Raw genomic sequence first — 27568 nt, forward strand, 5'->3', positions numbered from 1 at the left:
TTTTTTTGCTAGGTGGCACAGGCAAAAAAACACATTGCGGACCAATCTAACAATTTATCCATATATCTGACTACACATCAGAGCCTGGGAATGTTCCTGGGCATTGTTTAATTTATTAATGTACTTACAGCTTGTAGATAGTACTTCTTACCTATATAACTTGCAGGCTTTTCCTTTGAATCCAGCACAATGCAGCTGGACTGGAAGAGTGTTACTCTGCTGTGAGTAAAATGCAGCAATTTGGTTACAGATTAAGGAAAAAAAACAAAACAAAACACCAAAACAAAACACAAACAAACCAAGAAATCAAGAAACAAGGTTCACATTGCTTTGTTTCCACCTTCCCACAGCTTACGATGATAACTCGGTATTGGTACAATGATGCAACCTTTCTCAGGGTTTTCTAGTAACGCACACAGAACAAGTGACATGGGAAGGTAAATGGTGCCATGGAAACAGAATTTAGATATTGCCTTGAGCAGGATGGTACCGTAGTGTAGGACTAACAAAAGCATATATAACAATTATATTAAATATAGTCTAAATGTGAGTGATTCTCACATGCAAATAGAAGCTAACTCAATAAATTTATGTTTACCTATTTTCCAAACCCCCCAAAAAGATCTGTCTCACAGGGCAGTGAAATATGAGCTTGTTATTCTATAGCGCTGTGCCTACTGACTTTTAGAGGTAACACATGTATTTTTGTACTGTATTTGAATACATTCTCAAGTCAGATTTCTTCCCATTATTTCTGCTGTAGGAATATAGTTAGCTTTAAGTGTACTGAAAATCTCTCTCATCATCGACTTCAGTGCAAACTGAAATTATGACAGCAAATAAGAGAAAAAATTAAATTCAAATGATCCTACACAGATAGACTAGTCAGAGGAAAACAACTAGCTTTTGTAGTAAAATATGAATTAGGTGAATAGCAACAATTTTTTTAATACTTGTGTTACCACCTTCTCTTAAGATTACTTCAATTTAAATGAAAAACAGATCATTTCCCTTATTTCATTCTTTTGTTTGTTTTGCACATGACTTATTTTTCTCCAAGTGTTGCTGAAGTATTGCAACTACCAACAGATTTTGGGGTCTGCGTGCTGAATCTAGTCCTTACATTGCAATGTCTTTGTTACCGGGAGCATCTCTTCCTGTGCGTTTGAAATTCTCCATCTAGCTATCCTGATCTATAAATAGCATCATAGGGGTGAAATAAAATTCTGTATCCCAAATAATTTAACAGGATTTAAGTTTCTGCCTCTGCTGGTTTTGAATGAGCTGTCCCAGTATGCTAGGATGAACATGTCCCAGTATGTTTAGGATCTAAGCCACAAAAATGAAAACAGTTCATAACTCATAGTTGCTTTGTATTATATTTTATAACCATCAGATCTGCAGTCGTTATACTTACAAGCCTGCAAGGCGGCGAGGGGTGGGCAGAGATTGGGAGGTGTAAGGGCGTGAGCTGTCTCAGGCTGCGGGAGAAGCTGCTGCCCTGGTTGCAGCGCAGGTGGCGAGCAGCAGTGCAAGGACACGGGGACGGACACACAGCCCTTCCACGAGTGTTGCCCGCTCCGTTCCATCTCAGCACCGCTTTCAGCCGGGCCCGTCATGGCCACTTTGGCAAGGAAGGCCTGAATAAACTCAGAAATAGAAACTCACAAGCTGTCTTTGAAGAGTGCAGCTGTATTTCATGTTACAGAGATTGAGTAGCTGAGGCAGAAAGACTGTCACTTGCCCAAGGTTTCAAATTAAACCAGCAGCAAACCCAGTAATTAGGACCCACGAGTTCCTGATTCACAGCCTTCCCTCGTTTGCCCAGATGCTGCCACTTCACCATTCTTTTTTGGTTTTTTTTTTCTTTCTTTTTTTTTCAGAAAGTTAACTGCAGTTGTGAATTTTAAGTCATCTCTCTTTGAAAGACTAGGGCTTGAGAGCCTTGACATGCACTGGAAAGCATGGCTGGTGGTGCTAACCTGTCTCTTGAAAATTGAGAATAGGATATTGAACTCAGTGTTGTGTATTAAAATGAAATATTTATCACAAGAAATTTAAGGAAAAGGATGCTGAAAGGTCAAATTTTCCATTATGGTCTAGCAGCAGAAAGGACAGCACAAATCTTCAGAGAATAGCTGAGGTAAAAATATTACTTTATTCTTAACCTTGCCGTGTGGACTCTTAATTTATTTCAGCAAACTGTGTCCTATCGCTGTTCAACCCCTCAGCCCCATTGACATTCACCTACAAGAGCAATGCTTCACAATTCCTACTTATTGTTTTTCCTTTCGTTACTTCTTCCACACTTGTAGGTGCGCTTTTTTGCATGCTCAAAAGCAGTTCTGTGAAAGTAAAATCTTTGCAGAAGGAATTGGCATGTAGCTTTTTCCATTCTCTGATTCATTGTAAACAGGTGATTTCCTTTTAAAAAAAGCGTGAATCTTCCACTCATTCCTACCTGATAAAAGTTAAAACTTTTCTGCAACTTCCAGGTGCCCTATCTGCAGCCTATGGTCTGGGTAAAACTGGAAATATATTTTTTGCAGCTTTCTGGTTGCTCAGTCATACATAGCTTAAGCCTTCATATTTTTTAATCATTTCAGACTTTCAGTCAATGCTGTGTTTGACTCCTGTCCATCCTTTCCTTGCATTTTGGTCATTGTCATCAACTCATATTTGGTTTTAGGAATGAAGGAGCCCCTCACCGTGAAGAAAGAGGTCTTTTATCATGAGATTCTCTTCTAGTAACTAAAGCAATGTTCTCCTTCTCTTGGGTTTCCCTTCACATATTTCTATACCTTACAGAGCACGATTAACCTTTTTTTTTTTCATTTTGCCTTTAAGGCTTTGTAATTTGCCTTGTCCTTGTTGCTGTTATCCATAGAGACGTAACACCCCAAGTCTGGCATCTTGTCCTTTTTGCACTAAACACTCTACAAATGCAGAAAATCAGCTCCCTGCTACAAACATATCACTCTCCAAATATAAGACTCAGAGAGAGACAGGAGACGGTATGCACTGCAAACAGAGTGATGTTCAGAAAGCAAAAAAACAAGTTCCAGTTTTTTTAGTACGGTGCAGCCTGTATGAATCATGAAGAGAAGTTATCAATAGGAAACAGTAGGGAAAAGAGAGTACTAAAATGAAGAAATGAAAAGGAGAGATGAATAAAAAAAGGTTTGTAAATTGACCACATTTCATCTCATTTAGGTTTTATTTTGATGCACAGTGATGGAAAGTTGGACGTTAACATTTTGTTACAGCAGAAATAGGCCCCAAATAAGTAGTGACTCAGATTAAGGGATACTCTGAAAAATACTCTGAGATCTAAGAAAGCAGCAATAGAAAAGACCTATTATTTGTCTGGTGAGTCATTTCTAATGCAGAATATTATCTCCATAATATATTTTTCCATTGTCTTAGTTACTTGGAAAACAATTTAAACAAATTTTTAAGTTTTGAAAAGCTGTCTTCTGGGCTTTGTTTTATGTTGTTTTGTTGTTCTCACAAAGTTGGCTTTGCCTAGACAAAATAAGAGGGTTGGCATATCTGAAGACAGAAGTCTCAGGACTCCAGCAATGTAGTAAACTAAATCCTATTTTTATTGCTAATGATTAAAAGCAGAAAAACAAAAAGCAGGTGGTAGCACCACCTACTGCAACTTTGTAACCCACACAGAGCCACCAAAATTCACATTAATTCAGCAAGCAGAAGTCATTGCCAATTGAAAAAAAAATGACAGGTTTGTTTTGGCCAAAAGTGTTATTTTATATACCAGGTAGAATATTGATACTAAAAGATATGTGAAACTTAAAAATAATGGGAAAAATACCCCCCCACTTTTCTGTAAGTTTTTAAAAAGTTACATTTTTACCTTCAGATTTTTAACTGATTATTGAGTTGGAAAGTCTTTCCAATTGTCTTCAGTTAGACTTTTAATAATTAAGGGGGAAGGGTAATACCCAGTCTTCAAGCAGTTATCTAGACAAATAAAATAGAACATAAAAATAACACCGTCTGTTCCATTCATCAAACTAGATTCAGTTATAAATACTTCTTTCATGTCCTAGATGCCAGACTGTCCATTTGCATTTAGTTCTTGACTCTGGGGAAGGAGATGGACACCATTGCATTGTCTTGTGGTACAGGGATATTATTATTTTGAGTAGAGGTAAACTGATGTCTCACTCAAGCACTGAGTTATCAGTCATCAGATTCTGTTGATTAATATCTAAAGAATTGTTTAAAGCTTCTTTGGTTTTCAAAATTACACTTTTAAAAGATGTCCTCACTTGGATTCAGCATTATTCTCCACCTTCTTTTTATAGGAATATTTTTTTTCTGTTTCCTTTCAGAAAAAACTCTGCTTTTTTTTTTTTTGTTTTCCTAGAAGGGGATTTTTCTTCCCTTTTTTTTCCAACACAACACATTTTTTAGCCAAGTAAAAGGTGTAACTGGACCTCGGGATTAAAATTTACTTCATGCAGAGTATTGAAATTCTGTTTAATTCTTACTCAACAAAAAAATCCCCAAATTTTAAATTCTTCAGCCAGAAGAATTCTACTAGATTGGGTAGTTCCCACGGCGAGCCTGTTTCAGAGTGGCAAATGCTGCCTGGCTGGGTCTCCAGGCTGCAGCCATGCTCCTAAGGAACAGAGGGAGGGATCCAAGGGAAAAATGAATTTGTTTCCCCTGCTGAGTTCTGGTGAAGCTTTGTTGGGATCAAAACATCTTCATAAAACATCTTGACTCCAGTGAACAGGAGCCAGAAAATGCTGTATATTTTTCTGAGCAGCACTGGTGTTAGCAAGATTTCTTTTAGGTTTTGCCATGAAGGCTTCGCTTTATGCAAGTGCTTGATTGGTGTGAACTATTTCATCTGCTCATGAACTGTCTTTTACCTGTCTTATACCATATGCTATACTTTTAAAATACTTTTCAAACAAATGTTGGCCTTTCACCCATTTCCACAAATCCAGACAAAATAATATTCCATTTAATTTTGCTGGTATTAACATTTTTCTCACCAGTGGTATGTGCATAAGCAACTGTTGTAATAAACGTACTGAATTTTGGAGTATATTGATATATCGTGCTCTTGGACATTCAGAATAATGAACCAGATGTAAGATTAATGGAAAGAAACAATGCAGTATTCATAGCTGATGAGAAAATCTTGAACATGTTTAGATAAATAATCTCTGATATAAAAAATGTAGTTTAAATGCCAGGGAATTTTAATTACTTACAGTTTAATGAGGAAATTAATTAAGGCACAGCACAAGTACAGAGTAAGAATGCCTGTTGCTTTTCTCAGCAGATAATTGGTAGCTTTGAAATACTGAGAAAAGCCAAGCTTGAGACATACAAGGCTGTTATAGGGCCTATTATTTCACGTAGAGGTGAGTTGTGGGCACATATTGAAAAGAAAGTTAACTTCATAAAGGAACCACCAAGAAGAATCTGGAGCCATAAGAAGAATGATACATGCTTAAAAAAAAGTAATCTAAGAGGGCAGTCAGTCCCAGCAATCAAAGTAGGCGAGACATGTAATTAGGATGATTAAAGATCCTTCCCATTATCTTCTGAGAGGTTACCCCCCTATTTTTTGACTTCATAGCCATGGAAAATGGAGAAGATTGAACAAAATATGTAATTTCTTAATGTGAATTATCAACAATAGGAGAACTATATTCTTGGCTAAAAAAATTTGGGCTAGTTGTGGGAAAGGCTGTTAGGATCTGGGAGACTGTAACAGCGTCACATATATAGTCCTATAGTGGGATGTCTTAAACATTTCAGACAGGAAGGCTTCTAGTAATCTGTTATCATTGTGACACTCCTGCTTAGTATGCTGGCTAGAGATTTTTCCAGTTTGCACTTGGCAAGCAGGCAGTAGGTTTCTACCACCATACGTGTAAAATTTATGTCTGATAATCCAATGAATCATGACGTAAGGAAGTTTTATGTTTCAGTCTGATGTTTTCCTTTCTATAGATGTATCATATTCCTCCTAATTATGGTCAAATGGATAGAAGAAAGGCAAGAAGAGTGGAAGCAGCCAAGGGAAGCATCAGTGGCTACTTGTGAAAGATTCCCAGAGATTCTTTCAGGGAGGTTATAACACACTACAGAATATAAACAGCAAAATAAAAAATCTACAGCACTTTTCATAACTACAGACTGAAACATTGAAATTACTTTTATTCATACTTCCACATGTGCTGTTTAGTCTTAGATGCATCTCCAGGGGAAGTCTGATTCCTGTAAATGGAAATAAATATATATGCCAATTAATGATAGCTTTTGGATTCAATATATATTGACAATGCAGTCCTACATTGCCACTCCATTTACATGTCCATTTATTTACTATTAGTAGTAGGTTAGTGAGTTCTTTCCCAGAAGTCTTACTTGTATATTGTCACAATATTTATTTGCCAGTTACATGAATTGAGTCATTATCTATGCAAGAGCTATCTATTTCTTCCTACTTACAGCACCCAAATGTTTGTTTCTTCGTTGCTTTTATTAACTTTTCTAATGCTGTTGCTCATCCTTGAAGTTATTGTTTTTCATTAAAAAAGACCAGGATGAAAAATTCTACGGCTGTAATGTTTCCAAGCTACATCAGGCTGTCCTAACTTTCATTTGAGAGCCTTGCTGTCCCAGATTGTGCACTTTCTTCATGAACTATTTGCAATAGTAATAATTCTTCTGCTGAGTATTAGAAACACTAATGCTATCATACTACTAGGAGTAACTAGTAGATTAAGTCTAGTATTAATTAGTTAATTAAATCTAGCATTGTAGCATCAGGAAACCATGAGCTGATCGATGCACACATATAGAGATGTTGTAAATTTAGAAGACTAGTATTTATAATCCATAATCTCAAAATGAGCAAACAACAGGAGAAATTACTACATTTCATTTCTTGTTGCATGACTACAACACGCAGACTGAGCAGCAATTTACAGATAGCGTGTTAGTTCTGTGTTTGGGAGTTCTTTTAATGGAGTTTTGCTCATTATTTATAACTTTTAATTGGAGTTTTGAGAAGAAGACTGTTGTTGCCAAGTGAGAAACCAGACAAAGGAAAACAGCTGGGGATGTTTTAGAGGCTCCTCGGTCTACTTGGGGCTGGTTCCGTGTGTCCAGAACAGTAGTAGCATAATTTAGCAAATGGCAAAGCAAGCCCTGTCATGCTGTCCTGGGCAACATTATCCATGGACATATTTACACTGCCATCAAGTGTGATCTCCATTAATTAGTTCTCAGGTTAGTTGATGTAGTTAGCTCCAGTACTGATGGCAACAAAGCTGCTGCTGTTCAGGCTTCAGTGAAGGTTTTACCAGGACCCTGTCTATATTCTTGGTGGCTAAAGCCTGAGTTGCTATTGCTTAGCAACTGGTGATTTCTAACCAGATTAAAGTTACACATGCTGTAATCATTCTTAATAGAAAGGCATATGATATCGAGCAAATGTGTGTATGTCTATGAGAACAGAGGGCTGAAGATTGATGTAAGCAGTTAATCAGCATGTGGAAGATGGAAAACTACAGAAGTGAGCTTGATAGCATAGGGGGCCCTGCCTTCACTACCTAGATGATGCAGTAGAATTCGGGGGGGGGGTGGGGGGGGTGGATTTGAGTGTAACATTTAGTGTCTTTTTGTACCAGTGAAAGCACTCCAACAAAATATGTTCTGTTGCATTTCTTTAAAAGGTGGCAAGTTTTAGTCACTGATAATCCCCCTTTTATCCATAAATCTGAAAACTTTAGTGAAGTTCCCTCGAGAAAAAAAAACCTTCTCCCTTCCTTTTACGAAATAAGCTGTAAAATAATATCCTCATATTTTTGCATTTGGGTGGTGCAAATGATAGTAGTTTCAAAGTAAGTGTGGAGGATATTCAAACAGGTACTGGTCTTATTTGGAGGATTGAACATGTGCTTTGGACCAATCTGAACAGAAAACAGTTTTTCACTATCTCAGGACTTGTCAGGATTGCAAGTTTTCGGAACTGAACAAAACCGTGTGGTGGGTTGACCCCAGCCAGCAGCCAAACACCCACACAGCTGCCTTCTCACTCCCCTCTCCCACGGGACAGGGAGAAAATAGAAGGAAGATGAGAAGACTCGTGGACCAAGATAATGGCAGTTTAACAGAGAAAGCAAGAGCTGCATGTGCAAGCAAAGAAAACAGAGGAATTCATTGACTACCTCCCATCAGCAGGCGGGTGTCCAGCCACTCCCTGGGAAGCAGGGACTCAGCACCCATAACGAATTCATGGGAAGACAAATGCTATAACCACAAACATCCCCCTTTCCTCCTCCTCTCTGTGGACTGGCTTGAAGAAATCTAGCTCCATCCCAGCCAGACCCAGCAGAAACTGAAACTTTGCTTTTTTTTCTTTTTTCTTTTTTTTAATGAAAGGCTAAAGAGGTGTATGGCCGATGGTGGCAATATGAGAAACCCAAACACAGTCTTCTGCTTTTTCTATTCTACTTGACATTACTTGATTTTTGGCATGCTGAATCAGCCTCCGTCTTAATGAATATTTTCTCATTTAAATTAATTTAAATAGCTCCAACAGAGCAAACTAGGAAAGATCAAGGCCAGAACATCAAGATACTTTACGTGCTTGATCAGAGTGTGAGGGATTTGCTTTCTAACCCCAAACCTGACCCAGATAAAGTAACAGCTGACAGCTGCTTCTCCTAGGCTGAATCAACATCAAAATTAGCAAGTTCTTCTAAGGCAGATTTCCTTCTCTCTTTGACTGGAAGAGGAAACCTTCATCAAAATTGATACCTTCCTGCAAAAAAACTTAGGTCTCAATGAATTGAAATTTTCTAAGAACAGAAGAAAAAGAAAAGCAACAACAACAAAAAAACCAGCTTTATTTATCCACCAAGGAGTAAGTCATGTAAAAATTCCTCAGGAAATCCAAAAGGAAGGGATGCATACAATAAGGCATGTTCAGAGGTTATGTTTTGAGTAAGAAATTGCAGTTGTGTGTACAGCACAGAGTACAGCCATCAGTGCTCCCATAGGTGATCATCCACACTGATGTCCTGTGTGAGATGATTCCACATATAAGAACTGAGGGCGCAGCGGCCAACTTTTACCCATTAAATGCTTTCAATGCTAGCAGCTGAAGGCTAGAAAGTCATTGATATATGCTGCTTATCAGGATGATATCTTTGTGCTGTATTTAGTTTTAGCTGCCACTTTCACACAGGCATGTTCTTCCTGCTATGTGTAAATACATAGTGTGTTTTCAGTGCCTTTGCCATTTTCCTTTGGTCTGACTCAAAATGAAGTTTAACCAACTGAAGGTCCTGTGTGAACAGACTGCATAATTCAACTCAAATTAGCTTTTTGCTCAGAGTCCAGAGAATGACTACAAAAAGTTATATTACTTTCAAAATAAAGTCATTAGTAATCATTAAAGCAGCAGTCAAATGCAGACGGCGTTACAGCTGCATAAAAAAATGGAACTGGAAGTCAAACATTACTACTAATCACTACCATTGTCCTGAAAGAGCAGAAATTAAGCACTGATTTAAACTCATTTTAAATCCCATTACTGGGAGACCAAATTGCTAAAAATGTGAAAGCCTTACTCATGGATTTCTGTAGAACAAAACCAGCTTTGCATTCTGAAACACTCACAAATGTCCTTAAGAGGTACCAGAATGACAGCCTAGGAACAATATCCAATTGCATGGGTGAATAATGGGTGCGTGGAGGCAAGATTCCCATTACTGTCTTGCTGATGTGACTTGACTGATGGGGTGAGAAGCTGACAGGTTATTTTATTCCCCTTGCCCTTTCATGCTGAGACAACAAAAGAGAGGTGAAAGTTTTGTAGTGATGGACACCTCTCCTGTGGGAATTGACAGAATTTGCTAATTCATTTTCAGCCAATGAGTTTGTCACTACTAGCCTGGGCTTGATTTGAGCAGTGCATCAGAAATGAAAATCTCAATATTCCATTTGCAGCTCTCTGGCCTTTCTGGTGGCCCTATTTATGGCCTTGAATAAACAAAGGTATAGAGAAGCAAAATGGGCCCAACAGTAATAATTTGTTTTCCATTTGTAATGTGAGCTTGAAGATTCTTATACAAGCCTTTCTCCTCCCTCCCCTGAAAATGCAGCCGTGGCTGAAATACTGCACAACCCTGTGTAACATCCCAGCAAACAGCAAATGTTTATGGACGTCCTAAACAGTTAGTAAAGTAAGACTGTGGAAAAAACAGATTGCAATTGAAAGATACTGTGTTCGAGGTAATGATACTGCCCAAATGTAACTGTAAATTCAATGTTGTGTTAGTTCCCTCTATATTTTGTGTCTGTGATTACCAGATCAAAGTGAGGGCCCTGCCGCACCACTGGGTTGCTGTAGCTTAGCAAGTGATCATGTGTCTGCTGAGCCTTGGTAACTGAACTTGTTTACACCATTATACTATTAGCAAATATGAGCTAAGTCCAGGTTCTTTTACCCCCAGGCTATGGCTTAACTAATTCAACTTACCTTACAGGCAGATGGATAGTTACACCAATGGAGCTGATATGCTTAGGCACATTAAACCATCAAAATTTGATCAGGTATCTAAGCAGTTATTATTAAACACTTTTTTTTGTTGAATTTGTCAGCTGTGTGCATTGCTCCTAAGAACAAGCTGGATGTATTCCTGACCATGCCAGAGCAGGAAAAGGCTGGCCTGATATCTGTCCAAAGTACCTTTGGTGTATTCCAGGTACAGGAGTAGAAAGAGCCCACATGCATAATGTCAGTGACCTTGGCTCTACATGGGTATTTGCCCACGTACAGACCTCAATGAGAAGTTCTTCCAGTGAACAAGGTCTGGAAACTATTTTACTTGTGTAGCCCAAGTAGGATTAGTAACACCTAAATTTGAAAGAATTTAGGCTCTCCCCCTCCCAGTGTAGCAGCTACAAACATAAATGCAGATAGCGAGGTGACCTGAACAGATAGCATCTTTGCCGAGAGAGCAAATATTGGTGTTCAGTTTCTCAATTCCTTTTTAACTAATCGTGACAATCTGGATTAATGTCATTTTGCTTTAAGCCCTCAACTGAGGAACAGAGGTGAAGAGCCCAGCCCCCAGCACTCCCCTTAGTCCCTGGAGGGGTGGGCTGGACATGACCAATCCGGAGCTGCCCGCTCCTCTCCATTAACAGTAGAAGACAAGGGTGCCCAGGCTCCAAAGTGCTTCAGTGAAAAGCCTGTGCTTGGGAAATGAAATGAAAAATTCATCTCTTTTGGTGAGATCAGTCCAGCGAACTTCAGGATTTGGAACTGGCCAAGCATTTGCACACCTTTTTGCAACATCCTAAATATTGATTCTGCTCACCCTGCAATGCACAACTTATCAGTTTGTGTGGCCAGTGAAACTGGAAAGCAGAGAATTGATTCTCCCTCACCTCCATTGCTGTTTGTTTCATAGGGAAAGTCCAAATAACCCAGCAGCCGCACAGGTTATAGTTGAATGTCAAAACCAACAAGCAGAAAGGTCCACCTCAGCCCTGGTGTAAATTGGTTTTAAAATGTAACGTCGATGTGTCTGTGTATCCTAAGCAATCACAGAAATACGTGCAATATATTACATGGTTTCTAGAGCAACCAGAGAGGACCTGAGGAGGGTTGTACCCACTGTGCAGAGTGCTAAACAAATGCATTAGTGAGAAAGCTCTCTGCGGTGAGGTAGCTGGCAGAAGCCTTTTCTTTGTAAAGCACAACCTTCCTGAAGCTGAAATTGTTTATAGGCCAGTTCCAAACTAATTTCTTCTTTAAGTAAAAATTCAGGAAAAAAAAAAAATATTTTCAGTTGTTGAAACACCCTGTTTTGACATTTTTAGAAATGTCAGTTTTCCAGCTTGAACATGCGTTCCTTCAGATCTCTTTTAACTCGTGAAAAAGGACAAAACTATATGGAATTATTGTGAAAATATAGAAGTTTCTTTCATTTTAGACTCTCACTTAACAATTTTATTAATTTTTAGTTAATTCTAAGTTGGTACTTTTTAATTTGTAGTTGAAAATTGCTATGGGAAGGGAAAACAGTTTCTTTGCTGTTTCTAATTACTTGCATTCCTTCATTAAAGACCTTGTGGTATAAATAACTCAGTAGAGCACATAGTTGAGAATACACATGCATGCACAAAATCTTCAGGTGAGCTTTAACCTGTAATGTATTTCTTGCACCTCAGTAGTATTACGGCTGAAGTTGGAAAAGGAGGAGGAAGAAAAGAAAGGAAAGACTAGTTGGGGAGGGTTTTAGAGAAAAAGAAGAAAAAATAAAGCAGATCTCTGAAGCAGATGGAAAAAAAAGAGGGATATGGAACAAGGGAACTGGTTAAAGCTGCTCCAGACCTGTGATTCTTTCTAGGAAGAAACCTTGTTGTGGTTATTGCTATTTTTGAGAGGGGAAAATGGCTCATTTAAAAGGTACTGTCATTCCATATCTGCTTAAATTGCCAAAAGGAAGCTACGTATTATATTTTATGTAATCATATTTACTAAATAAAAAAAGCCATCAGCTGTCAATCATACCACCCTAGCATTTAAGTGTTCACAGAAATCCTCACGAAAATTGGCTTGTGTAGGAATGAATATATTTGAGCTCTCCTTCCAACCTTTCACATACAGAAACACCCATACGCATCCTGTCTCTGGTAATATGGAGCTTCATCATCTAATGTCAAAAGGCCTTATTGAGGGTTTTCACGGCTGCAGCTACTAATAGCTAATTTCAGATTTCAGTGGAACTGCTGACTTTGCCCTCACATCCCAGCAGGGTCAAAGGTTTTTCATGCTAAATGTCTCCTACCATGGTAGTTCAGTGTAACAAATGCAGTTGGTCTCTAATGTTAAAGGACTTATTTACTGGACATTTGAAAGACGGGGAGAGTGCTCAGACCTTTTGGCCTACCGTAAAACAAAGCTGTAAAAACAGAATTACATGACCAGCTAGTAATAATTGTTGTAGATCTGATTGTGGTTTTTACCAAACAGTAAAGTAAATATAGTGTGAGCATATCTAGTTTTAACCTGAAAATGGAAAGGTTACAAAACCCGTTTTCTGTCAAACATAGTTTAACATTAGAGATCTAGCACATTTTTAAGGAGAGTCTTAAAGAAATGCTTTTCCTCAAAGTGCATTTGAAATATATTGAAAAGACTAATTTCATCTACAGTTTATTTTTTCTAAGTGTCTGTCCCATTTTCCATGCATATGCAGAAGACAGAAAGAAGATCATTAAATATCTACACACATCCAGTAAGGCAAAGATCCTGTGTTTTCTCTTCACAAACCAGGGAAAATGTCCAGGGACATTTTCTGTGTACTTTTAGGAGAGGAGTAAGCCAAGTTTTCTGACTTCTATACTCCTCTCACTACTGGACTTTGTCCTACGCTTTGTCCTAGCATTATTCCTCACTTTGGTCTCTTGTAAGTATGTTTTCATGTAGTTTCTTCAGGTATTTTAATAGACTCAGTAAGCATTTTGCTTCTCTGACACCACAGTTAAGCCTTTGCAGCTGTGCAAAATCATTCTAACTGTGTTTCTGACCTGCATTTTCTGTTTACTCTCTGCCAAGGCCCGAGATAGCTTTCTTGGACCTCCTCAGGTGTCCACTGTGGAGGGAGCTGCAAGTTCATCCAAGAGCTGTCACAGCAGGTGGAAGATGAATGCGTACAAAAGGCAGTTGTTGCATTTTACCTGGGGGGAGGAAAAACGATGGATTCTGAAGAGCTGTAGGAGAGGAGAACTAAAGGTTTTTCTAGGGTATCCAGAAGTCTTGGACTCACAGAATAAGGGTCATTATTCACAATAATTAGCTAATATATTCTTTAATAGTCCCACTTTTTAATATAGCAGATTTGGGATTCCTCTCACAGCTCCTGAAAAGCAATAAAAGGTAAATGGCTCATTCAGGAGCTTGACACAATCATTCAGCTGTGAAAAATCGAGGAAGAAAGGGCTTTTAGGAATTTCCTAGGCTGTTTGAAGCACACGATCACACAGAGCCATGTCTGAACACAATGGGTTATCACTGGCTCACTCTTTTTGCTTGCAGTCATTTGTTAGTTTTGATAAGGAGTGATCGAGTTATTTAACTGAATTAGTCATTTAAATTCTAGAATGACTGAGAAGTGAATCTGCTTTAACACTCCATAGCATTAGCCAGCACCTTTTTACATTTATTCCTTGAAGAGGGGCAGGGAAGAGGAACTTGCAGATCTCTGGGGTAAAAGGAATAAGGCAGCTCAGAAAGGCTTCCAAGGAGCATAAATGAGCCTGGCTGGCTCAGAAAAGGCTGCTGTGTGGAACCAAAGTCTTTCAGGGTGATCACCACAATATTGCTAAGGCAACCCGTGTTTTGTGGATGACTTTTAGCTGCCAAAAGCTGGGAGGCGGGAGTTGGTGCTGCCAAGACCAAGATGACCCCTGACAGCTCCTGTGATCCCCTGTAATATATTTCATTTTACGCTTTTTCCAAGATAGGACCTGAGGGATGCAGCCAGCTTCCTCTCCTTCATTTAATAGGCTGTGTGCCTGGCTACTCTCTCTGACAGCTGAAGCCTGGTTTCACAGTCCTGCTATCTGGATCTATGCTATATAAGAGTGGACAGGCTGGATAAAAGCAAGAGACCAGGAATTCCTCAATCCTGCTCTTTGGCAGGTGACGAGGGTGATTGTTTAGTTTTAGCAGTCTTGGTAGTAACCTGAGCTAAGTAAAATGCTGGGATTCTTCAATATTTATTAGAGTAATATATAAGAGAAATGTGTTTATGATTGGAAAGCCAAACAAACTGTCTCTCTTGGGCACAACTTAATATGAATAATGAATTCTCTGAGTTATGAAATGGGCAGATGAAAATATAAAAAAAATAGAAAAAAAAGCAGAGAACATCATCATGCCACTGGAAAAACCCATTCCTAAAGCCATTTGAATTTCTGGCTGCTGCGTCTGGAAATGAGAAAGCGGAGTAACAAAAATGTACAGAGAAGAGTGAGAAGGATGATGAAAGATTTAAAACAGCTTTTCCATAATAAAATAAACAGATTGATTCCTCCATTTGGAAAAGAGAGGACTGAGGCAGGGATATGGTAGAAGTCTACACAATTATAAATGATATAGACATAGCGAATAGGGATCGATGATCCATTATTTTTCACAGCCAAAGAACTAGGGCCACCTAATTGAATTATCAGGCATCCTGATAAACAAACAAAAAGGAAATTATTTTTCAAATAATGCATAATTAAATTGCGAGGTGCATTGGCACAGGATGCGGTAGAGGCTATCAGTATAAATGGGCTCAAAGAAGATTAGATGAATTCATAGAGGATAGATCCATTGGTGGCTATTAAAAACAATGGTCTAGATAAAACTTCCATCTCAGGAAGTCCCTTAAGTGCTGATTGCTGGAAGTTGGAAAGGTATTCTAAGCAATCTAAGTATTTGCCGTTTCCAGCAGCATCCACTTTGGGCCAGTGCTGGAGCCAACATACTGGGATGAACACATCTTTGCCGGATCCATCTGGAACACTTTCATGTGTGTGTGTGTGTGTGAGAAAAAATAAGAACAAAAAAAAAAGAGAGGGCGTGATGAGAAAAACAAAAGCAACTTATTTAAAAATGACTTCCTCTTTTCACACAGGCCTCTTGCAAAGGAAACCTCAATAACCTTAAATCTCCTACTATCATCCTTAATTTTTACTTCAATCAGAATTTTCCCAGCCCTGCTGTGCTTATGTATTTTTGTTGCTTACCAGCATGCTATCAAAACAACGGACAAGAATATTGTATTTGACAATACTGCCACCTGGGCTACATCTGTAGTAGTAAATTAAACACTACCAGGACAAAGGCCCAACAAATAGGAATTTGATTTTTTAGAATGTTGGTTAGAGAGGTCCCTGTCTTAGTTTTAAGCTTGGCCGACTAATTTTCACTGTCCCAAATAATTCCCAGGCTTGACTAGAGAGTTAGCATGGGCAACGGACCATTCCCAATAACATTTTGGATGGAGCCAGCCTGTTCTTGAAGATATGGCTAGACCACACCGGTTGGCCTCATGGCCAGAGAATGGGCCTTCACCATGCCTAATTTACTATACAGATGTTGTAATATTGATTGGATATAACCTCTTGGAGATTGCATGAGAAAAGGAATAGGTTTGCCACAAGTGATTTTGGCCGATTAGCTTTGGTCATTTCCCTTAGGTCAGGATCAGCCTAATGACAGTTCTCAGTGATACACACCTTGTAGCAGACTGGGGATATCTTTGGCTAGGGTCAAAGGCCACCTGCAAGAAATGCTTTAATCGGATCGCAGGCTAGTGGACTTTGAGGTACAGGAGATATCTCTTCTAGATCTCTAAGTATCTCTAGGCTGGAAGAGGCTATTTGGTTTTCTCAGATCATGGAGTAATATGGTGAGAGTCCTGTATTCATACTCCAGACACATTTTATGCTCTGTAATTATGTGATCAAATGAAGTTGCACCTGCTGTTTAATCCAGACATTTTAAGGCCCATGTTTTCTTTCATCTGTTGTCAAAGTTAATATGCCAGGTGCTACATAAGACAGAACTAAAAGAACAACAGCTACCAACGGGAGCTTACAGGCCAAAAGAAAAGCACACATAGAAAAAAATTGGTGGGAGATCCAGAACAGGCCAATAATAAATAAATTAAAATCCAATGAACTGAGAAGTTCAATATCAGTTGTAGTTCAGTCTCACTCTTGTATTGTGATGGAGAAGGCAGTCAATTGATTGTAAGTCTTGCTGATGCGAGCCTTTTAAAGTATGTGAGCAACAAGTCCACTGAGACTGGGGCCTATTTTGTGGATGGAGAGGTTATGGAAGAACTATGATTAGGAGATGGAAACAACATGTCTCATTATTAAGGGCAGAATGAATGCATAAAAAATGAGGGCCAACATAGAGGCACATCTTGGCGCAAGACTTTGCAGGTGAAGAAAGGGAATTTAAACTGATACGTCAGGCTCAGAGAGTAGATCAAAAGGTTAAAACTGAGATGATAAAATTTGAAGGATGGGTAAAGTGATTATTGAACTGAGAAGAAGCAGTGATATCAGATGTTTTCTGTGCAGTGACTGTCAAAATCTCACTTAGACCATGGGCAGACAGGAACAGGATAGAAGACAGCATGTGTCCATTAGCTCATACAGAAACTTTGCTGCCGTGACCCAGAACACAAAGAAACAACCTACTGACCCGCAATCCAGTACCAAGTGCAACTCAGGCAAGATTCAGAATTAACCCTTAAGAGACTCTTATCTCTCCTTTGGTTTGCAGTCTTCTACAGTGGTTTAATATTTCATCCAGTGGCAAATCCATTCTGTTCCGCCTAATTTCTGACTCCTTAGCGCTCGTAAAGTCCATTTTCCACGGCTGCAGAATCACTCAATGTCCATGATTAACTCTGGCTATCTAAGTTGTATTTAAGCTGTATCACCTTATCACACAATGACATTTCAAGGCCCTTTACACAGGATGCTTGTTCATTGAATACTGTGGTATCTAGTGCTGATCAAAAAACCAGCACTTCCTTCCCAAGGTAACGTCTCCTTAGCAGGGTAAGCAACAGCACAAGGCAGGGCGCGCTCCTGACAGACATCAGCCTGTTCTGAGGACAAAAGCTGTGCCGTGCCAGCTTGATCTCGGGTGCTGGCCCATGTCATTTCCCACTCTACGTGTAGTAGCTTCAGGGTTGAATGAGCCGTCTGGATCTGTCAAGCTGGTTCCAGCTCAGCAATGTCTCCTGACGTTTTCAAGCTTAAGTCTGGAGAACTTCGGCTGTGAAAGGTTCCTATCACAGTCTTGAGTGTCGTCTGTGCTGCGTTGCACTGGAATGGATGACAGATCCATCACATTTTTAAAAAAGAAAATGAGATACTAGATGTAAATGACAGTTTGTGCTCTCCTATTTATGCAGATCACAGCAACATTTTACTATACATTCAGCTTTCACAGGAGCAGACATCTCTGCACTTTTAAAGCCTATCATTTTTTTGTCACTATTTTGAGCCCTGTTGAGTGAAGACTTCTCCTACTATTTTTTAGTTTCAGTTTCAGAGGCAGGTTTTTGCTTTCTGTTTAGACCAGTCTGTGATGCAGTAGTTTGTATACTGAGAAGGGATTTTAACTAGTAATTGTGTCCCTTGTCTGTGGACTGTGTGTTCCGTACATTGTTTAAAACCTTAAATTGTAAATAATCCTATTTTCTTAATCTCATCTTTGTTTGCCCATCAAACATTCCATGCTAAGACTACCATTTGTAGAACGTTGTGTAGAACATTCTACCAGTAGGCCCACCTTGAGCAAAGGGCAGGCTGAAATACTATGGATATATGAAATAGAGGAGATGAATGACATAAAATGATTGCATGCATTTTATGACACTTGAATTTCAGCATACACGACAATTCTGCCATAATCTGCCTGACTTGATTACCATGAGATATGAAGGTTGCTGCTGTGCTCATGAATGAAGGATATGCTTTTCATTTCTATGGTTAATAATAAACCCAGTAATTTCTAGGAAAAATGTAAACTGAATAAACAAAGACCATGTATGTCTTTTGCTGAAGGAGTAATATGACTTTGAAGTACAGTTCAACCTCACACAAAGATTGTCTTCATAATACTGCAAGAGCCACTGAGACTTTAGATTAATTCATGCTTCATAAGTGCAGAATACAAAAACTGAATCTCTTCAAGGGCTGAAGGAACTGACAGTAGCCTTTTGAAAAGACAGTCTAAACAATGAATTAGTGATGTGAATAGGTATAGTCATAAAATATAAAGAAATAAGAAGTCCTTATGCTTAGGAAGTAAACTAATCACTAAGAGCTACTCATATCCCTCATACAGATTCATAAAACTAAGGGAATCACAAAGGAATTCTAAGTTCCTTTGAAACATTTGCAATTGACCCTATTCAAAACAGAATACAGCTCTTTTGCAGGATGGAAATTCTAACTTTTTTGTGCTCTCTGTAGGCTCTTCTAGACAACAGGCTCACTGATGCTAACAAATGTATTCATATAGGACAGCTATGAGAAGGAAATGAATTTGAATCCTAATTCTTTTGGATAATTGAGGCAGAAAGAAATTAACTGAATTGTCCAAATTTGCACAGGAATTCTATCGGCAAAGTCAGAATCTGACTTATGGATCCCATTCCTTGACCTTTCCCTTTCATTTTAAAAGGAAATTTATTTTCTTCTTTTTTTCTAAAACACACCAAACCCATAAACATTTAGTCCAGTTTAGCCTACCCCTACAATTTTAGTCTAGTTTTGGGCAGAGCTTGTGAGAATAATGCTGACTTCTTGCAAGGGAGGAATAATGTTATGCATTTTATTTTCTTTGGATCATTCTGTAAGTGTTTCTGAATATATGTACATGATATAACTTTGGAATAAATTAATTGCTTCTTTTTCAAAAATATAAACCCACTATTTCAATGTAAAGCTCCTTTATTATGAAGTTAACAGTAAGATCTCCTAGTTACTTACCTGAATGTAAAGGATCCTTCAGAATATTTTTGTTATAACTTTCATTTGATTCGTTAGTCCTGTGCAGCCAAATTAGAGGACAGGCGTATGAGTTATACAACATAGGCAGAGCATGTGAACAAAGTCTCCATGGAAACTGCCTAATTTGTGCTTTTATTTAATTAAAGTTGTCCATTATCTCTCCAAATGAAATTTAATTTAAATTCATATGCCAGTCATTTTTTAAATTGTGTATGAGTTTTTATCCGCCACTTAAAGAGATCTCTAGTAGGCTGTATTTTAGCAGAGTGAGTTTATTTAACAGTTCAGTTTATACACAAGACGTTTATTTGACAGCTCAGCTTATCCAACATTCTTAACATCCTTGGGACTTATTTTCTATGCTGTATCTGTGCTATACTGCCCATTATTATCAATTGTATATTCTTGACCTCACGAATTGTCAAAACCAGGAACAATTGTTTGAGAGTTGGATACTTCCAATGAGTATCTATGAGCATGTTCACTCATTTTGTTTGCTGTGAGATAATTGGGAAAAAAATCTTAGTACAAATAAAAAGTGCAACCAAGACCAAGAAATATACAAAATGCATGTATTCGTTAAATGGAGTATTGAAACAGGCAAAGCAGTGTGTCTGTTGTAAGCTGAACCACAATACGGGGATTGAGGTACTCTTCAGAAAAGTCTGAGCTGGATCAAACTTACAGCAATATCTGCCTGAGGATATGAGGAGCATGAACTGATGTGAGTTATTTAGAAGTCATCAGTCCTCGGTTGTGCACTACAGAAACATGATCTGCAATACCTGATTTTGTCTTTCTCTGAAGAATTGCTGGTTGAACTCATAGTGGGAGGCTATGGAGTACTCCATTCTTTTGCTGTTCTTTTGAGGTGTCTGTGCTTGTAACACACACAGATGGTAAGAAAGAGTACAGTGAAAGGCTGTATATACTCAAACAACTTCCACTCAGCTGAGACACCAGCAAATGTGGATAATAGGGCAAAAACATTAAAAAAAAAAATTAAAAGCTAGTATTGCGTACTTACATGAAACGCTTTACTGTGATAGTTTGTATCCTAATCTACATATTCTCAAGCCAATCTTGCACCTTAAGGAAGTGTTACTGACCCAATTTTCCATATGTGGCTCCATGTTAGAAATACTTGAGCTAGGTACCAGGTGCAAATGAATTTGTATGCCAGCATGACAAGAGCGCAATGCAGTGGCAACCAGCTGCAATTCTGAAAGTGATATAGGCAGGGTAGCTGAGAGCTGCACTCCGGCCATTCAGCAGGTTTCTGTGTACCTCACTGCATTCATACAGCATAGACATGTCATCTGAGCTTAAGTACTTTTCCAGAACTAAAGGAGTTGTCTCTGGCACAAAAGTAAATGTTATTGATAGAAGAAACTCACCATCACAGCATTGTCAGAGTTCAGAACTGCAGAATTAAAATGGTTGTGAATAAAAGGAAAAGAAAGCGGCCTGAGAATCATGAGTGGCATTATTATCATCAGAGGTGGGAAGTGCCAAAGGTACAACTGGAGGACTGACAATAATGATTCTTCCTGGAATAAATACATTAAGGCTAAACGGCAGTAGAATTCAATGTGACTAAACAAAGCTGAAAAGAACAATGTAAAAGATGTTAAAAAAAAGAAGGCATTTATGAATATTATGACACTAGTGATGTGAAAACGTCTGGCAAAATTAAAAAAAATAAAATGGAAGAACACTAGTACAACTGGCAAAGAGGAGTAGATACTGCACGTAATAGCACCTCAACAGCTTCACGGTATCAGAGATACTGAATGGTAATAGGTATCACGGAGTGGATTTAAAAACTAGAGGAGGGTGTATGTCTGGGTATACCAAATTATCAGAGTTGTTAAATAGCTACTTTGTTTCTGTCTTTTCAGAAGAAGAGGGTGGCGATCTGCTCAAGTCGGGCTTCAGTTTTCCAGGGACGCCAGAGGAGGAGCTAGGTACAGACACCATCTCTCAGATAACTCGTACTGCTTGTACATCCAGGGGCTGAGTGCAGCCGTGGGGGCGAGGAGGCAGGAGGCTGCTCTGGGGCACAGCCTTTCTCCGGCCGCAAAGCCCACGGCAGGCATGGCACCAGGCCGTGGTAACGAGAGCTGCCAAAAAACTCTCAGTCCAGGCCTCCCGGGAATTTCTCACCTGCTCTATAAGGTTAGAGAATCAAAAGCAGAAAAACATCAGGTTTGGGTAACATCCAGGCAACCGAGAATTCAAAAGAAGGTGTTCGAGGAAATTATCAACTTTCCTGCCTTTGTCTTTTTCTTTTTGTCTTATCCCTTAGAGGACATAATAATTGCAGAAAGAGTTTTCAATGTTACCTTTTAAACGTAAAAAAAATAACAGAAGCAAGAAGACATGAGAAACTCATAGAACTCATTTCATGTGTGAAATCTTGATACCTCTGTCTCACAAAGCTAGTAGTAAAATGTCCCACTGGCTTCAGCGTAACCAGATTTATACTTTTTAGATTGTGCAAAATTGAGTTTCTCTTCCCGGAATTTCATATTCAGATTGTCACTGTTTTATGTGAAATCCATCAAAATTTTGATTTATGTGTGATTACTTCATGTGGTTATTTTTGGAAGAGAAATATAGAAAGTGGTTTCTGTGTGTTTGCTAGTTAAAGCTCCCTTTATTCAAAGTGAGCATACTTACATTTCAGAAGTTAGTGTAACAATAATTTTTCTTCTTTTCTGCATATGCTTACATTAATACATTGCAACAGTTTATTTTGTGTTATTAGGATATGTCCTGGTTTCAGCTGGGATAGAGTTAACTGTCTTCCTAGTAGCTGGTACAGTGCTATGTTTTGAGTTCAGTATGTGAAGAATGTTGATAACACTGATGTTTTCAGTTGTTGCTCAGTAGTGTTTAGACTAGAGTCAAGGATTTTTCAGCTTCTCATGCCCAGCCAGGGCACCTGACCCAAACTGGCCAACGGTGTATTCCATACCATGGGACGTCACATCTAGTTTAGGAACTGGGAAGTGGGGGGGCAGGGATTCGCCGCTCGGGGACTGGCTGGGTGTCGGTCGGCGGGTGGTGAGCAATTGCCCTGCGCATCATTTGTACATTTCAATCCTTTTATTACTACTGTTGTCATTTTATTAGTGTTATCATTATCATTATTAGTCTCTTCTTTTCTGTTCTATTAAACCGTTCTTATCTCAACCCAGGAGTTTTACTTCTTTTCCTGATTTTCTCCCCCATCCCACTGGATGTGGGGGAGTGAGTGAGCGGCTGCGTGGTGCTTAGTTGCTGGCTGGGGTTAAACCACGACAGGATATTTTTTTATTTGACAAGAATATTATAAACTCTCACCCTGACCTTATTGTTGCACACTGATAGGAAGATAAATCATAGTTGCTATATTAAGGAAAAAAAAAAACCCAAACAGTTTGAACAAGGAACATGAATTCAGGCAGTGGATGGCATTATGTTTAAATAATCTCTTAGAACAGGATTTTCTAAAACAAGTAGTGTTGCCACTCAGTTACACTTAAGTCAGGGATTTCCCTAAATATTCAGTGTAGAAATATATGTATTGGACTAGTTTGTCCACTAAATATTAAAAAACAAGTAAAAAAAAAGCTATGGGGTAAGTTCCAAAGATTGGACAGGAGGATGTGTTAAGGAAGACACTGAAGAACCTTCAGGCAGTTTCTGCTTTAATTAAAATAGTGTAAGAGGGAAGACACGGTTAAATATGAGGCTCCCTAGGAATCTCACGAGTGAATCCTATGGAGGAATCATGGAATGAGCACATCTCTCAGCCTTCTTGGACATCTGGGTTTTTTTTCACCCTGCTGCCCCACTTCACAGCACACAGGAAGGAGTTCAGATGCCCCGGGATAGAGTTCATCTCATCTAACAGTTGGAAAGTAATTCAGATGTAGGTGTCTAAACTGTGGGTAGCTGGACTTCCTTTAGAGTCAATGAAGAGTGATAGACTTTTCTAGGTCATAGCAGTTTTGGCCTACTTTAGAAGCTTAACCTAGGGTGAGATGAATCATGCCCTAGGAGTATGTCAGAATTGTTCTCCTTCCCATTTGGTTGAGAAAGAACTGCAGGATTTCTGAAGCCAGAGTAAATGATGTATAAGTAAGTCAATAGTATTAAATGTCAGGAGTCTACAGGAGTAAGGACCCTCATATGAAACAGGCAATCAAAGATTAACACAAAGATATGCGCTAGACTGATCAATCATACAGCACCCTGATTAGGAAGAAGATGGGGGATTAGTCAACAGAAATGAGGAACTAGAAAGTAAAAAACAAGAATAAAATCACAACCAGACTACAAAGAAACTAAGCTGCTTTCAAAAACTTCAGCTATTTATGGCCAGAGGACTAGAAAAAAAAAATAAGCTAAAAGCAAGGAAAGATCTGTCCTTGCTCCTAAATTTTGGGTGCCTATTGGAGTCCTCTGAAAGTAAGTACCAAAGATCACTAGGCAACGAATGGAGAGAGGTGGATGGCTTTAATATTTTGAGAAGGAAATCCTGTCCTCCTGACTTAGTTGCCAAACTGTAGATGGCCAAAATGGGTTGACTGGATACCATCAGTAATGTAAAACCATATGATGTCCCATTCTCCCTTAGAGAGAATCACTTTAAACCAAGAAGGAGCATACTATGGAAGATAGAAATTAGGAAGACGTTTATAAAAGTTTTGAGATAGTCAGTGAAGTTCAGTGTAGACAAGCTCTGTAGTTACAGCTGTGCTCATGATTAATGCCTCTACAGACGGCTGGGACATATCTGTCTGTCTGTCCCCTGGTGTTGTGTTCCATTACTTGAAGATTTGAGTTCAAATCCATGGACTGAACATAACATTAGTGAAAAAGCTACAAACTATTAAATCTTTCTCAATTGTCATTTTTTCTTGCTGTTGCACATGTATAAAGTTAAATATTCATTGGAGAGAAATCTGAATCTGGGTGGATACTCTAATCACTGGGCTATGGTGATGAGCTCTCTCTGTGTATATATATACCACAATGACTATGTAATTATTTTGTATGAACAGCCTCAGTCTAAAGGAATGCTACAGGCATTCATTCCTGAAAAAGACACAGGAAGGGCTTTTCTTGAGAAGTAAAATAATTGCCCCAAGTCAAGGCAGAGTAGAGATGATGATATCCTTTAAGGTAGCTCTAACTGCAGGGTCATTCATTATTCTAGACTCTCGTACCTGCTCACTGTCCCAAGGAGCTTCAAGTTACAATCTCTCTGGTACTGAAAAATCTCTGGCTCCAGGCCCTTATTTGTAAAATGGGTTTAATATTTCCTAGTGAGGTTTCAGAGCTTTGGTGGGGATTAATTAATGTTTGCACAGTATCTCACCAGAATGAAAATGCTGAATAGTCACTAAAGAATATTAATACAATGATCCACTGCTTTAATTGGGAAAAGGTATCAGGGGATGGGACTGATCTCAACTCTTTTACATTATTGATTCTATAAAAGACCTCATTAGTTAAAACAGGCAGAAATGCAATAGATTCCTTCAAAAAAAGCTTATCCAAGCATTCATAGTCTGTCCTCAAGAGCAATATTTCATAGCTTTTCCATTACCATTTATTTGTTAACAGAGTTCAGGGTGATAAGTATTGTCATGGTTACAAGAGTCACACTCACACCAAAAGCTCCTATTTTGTTCACTAGGAATATCTCAAATAACCTGATAAAGGTAGCAGGGTGTGGTGGTAGGAGCAGGAGATCAGACATGCATGATCTTAGGCAGCTCACTCTAAGCCTCATGGAAACTGGAATTCTTCCAATTCCAAGCTTACTTCTAGCTGGTGGTTATAAAATCTGAACAATGTTAATGTATGAGAAAATAAACATTTGATGAAACTACTCTTTTCTATGCAAACTGGAAACTTCTCACAGTCTTATTTACTTTAGGCATGCATAGGGTAAAGCAACAATTTGCTTTGTGCATCAAAACCAAATAGTACAATCTTAATAAGAAACATATGCAAAATATGCCATCTTTAAATGGCATTCAAGTAGTAAATGAAACACGTGAACAGGGAAGATGGGATGAACTTTTCTTTAAACATAGATTTTAATATGTAGTACATGTACAGAGTAAAGGGGGAAAAATAGATTACTGAAAAATTATTTCAAATCCTTTTTATAGGTAAGGAAAACATTTATTTTAGACAAGTTTGACACAGCTTCTAATGTTAAGCAAAGAAAAAGAACTCACACTAAAGGCTTTTGTTTCAGTAAATTACTGTTTTCTCTTCAGGAAAGGATATTGAGTTGATGTTAAAAAAAAAAAAGGTTAAAACCTATAAAACAGGTTGCAGTTACTAATAATGCTGTTAACCTGCCCCACTTGCAAAGTAAACTGTAAGGGAGTTTAAGGGCAGGTTACAAAACTGCATTTTTATTTCACAGTTGTTGCAGTTGTGCTTTTGATTAATTGGTACGGTTCAAGTGTCAGACAGTAACTCATGGTTATTCAATCACTGTTGATTGCATGATCATGCCTTTGGGACCTTCTGTGTTGAAAGGAAGAAAGGATGTAGCCATTCTTGAAATTAAAAAGGCCTGACTTTCCCGTCTGTCTGTCTTTCTACCTAATTATTCAGCCTTCTTCAGTGCAGTCAGTGTCTGAACACTTTGCACTTTTCATGGGTTTTAGCTTCATACAACAGGCACGACAGGAAATTTTCCCAAGGACAGACAAGGGGTTGGCAGTGGGCGCTTGGCTCTCCTCTGTGCCAGCTCCATGCCTCGGTCCACCTTCCCCCAGAGCATCCAGGGACGGTTAAATAGCTGTAGACTTTGACTGGAGCTGGTGGGACTTCAGTCAGACACAGAATAAACTGCTACAGTGACACTGTAATTAGCAGGCACAGTAACAAATACTTTATTTTAAATTCTTAGATGGGCATTATCCCAGAGGCTGAATGTTTTCCGTGCGTTCTGACACTAGCCCTCAGAGGTACAGCAGTTACTTTTATTCTTGTGCTATGGGGAACTGAGGTAGGGAGTCTACAAGAGATATTCACGAAGGTTAACTTGAACCCAGCAAGGCAAGATCAAGCCTCTCAGTGGCCACTGTCATCACTTCCCATGGCCTTATCCTGGACCACACAAAAAATTTGTGGCTGGACAGGAAATCTTGACTGCAGATTTCCCAAGTTAATCCTCTATGCACAGGACTATCTTCCTTCCATATAATAAAAATATGTAGACACGTGGTTTGGTATGGAGAGATAAAAGTCTTTTTAAACTTACAGGAGGTTTTTAAATACCAGATGCCCTGGTATGTCTGTGTGTCACCATCTTACTTGCTTATTATGACTAGCTGAACAGATACTGCAAAAGATAACCTTTTTTTTTTAAGATTCTGTCATACCTCTAAATAATTCTACTTAAAATCCTTCCTTTTCCTGTACCCATAAACTGTAGTATAGAAGTTTACTGATGTGATAATCGAGACCACAGAAGATGTTAATGAAATAATGGGGAATGTTTTTCAGAAAATAAATTTTGAATTTTAAATTCCTTTTAGTTATGCTTTCAGTCATAGGACAAAATCATATCATATGGCCTGAGCATCATATAGAAGCATGTTAACTATCCTGCTTTTTAATTATAGGCTGTTGGCACCAAACACTTACTAAAAATTAAACACCTCCTAATGTCAGATAACTCTGCAAAAATCCCATTAGGCCAAGGTCAATTCACAAACAGGAGAAGATATTTGTAAGGATGTAAAATTGATCAAATAGGTTAGTTGTTATTAATTATTCATCCATTTCTACTACAGACTACAAGGGGTTTACACATTCGCTACTTTGCCAAGAAGCAAATATTTTTGTTCTAAATGATTTGTGCATTCTGACAGGGCTGTCCAGCTGAGGAGGCTTGTAAATTCAGTTCTAGAGGGAATACCTTTTTTTTCCAAAT

General features: G+C 38.6%; 1 protein-coding gene across 3 annotated transcripts in view; it reads left to right on the plus strand.

Moving 5' to 3' along the window:
• Positions 1-27568, plus strand: part of DLGAP2 (DLG associated protein 2) — a 484489-nt gene that overhangs the window by 356301 nt on the left and 100620 nt on the right. Inside the window, exon 5 of one of the 3 annotated variants that reach the window (XM_069805918.1) lies at positions 21513-21578. The exons of the other annotated variants lie outside the window; for them this stretch is intronic. Within the exon in view, the coding sequence (XP_069662019.1) occupies positions 21513-21578 (66 nt within the window). The remainder of the gene's footprint in view (positions 1-21512; positions 21579-27568) is intronic. 3 annotated transcript variants of the gene reach the window in all.

This window comes from Haliaeetus albicilla, chromosome 18 (genome assembly GCF_947461875.1).
Source record: "Haliaeetus albicilla chromosome 18, bHalAlb1.1, whole genome shotgun sequence".
NCBI lineage: Eukaryota > Metazoa > Chordata > Aves > Accipitriformes > Accipitridae > Haliaeetus > Haliaeetus albicilla.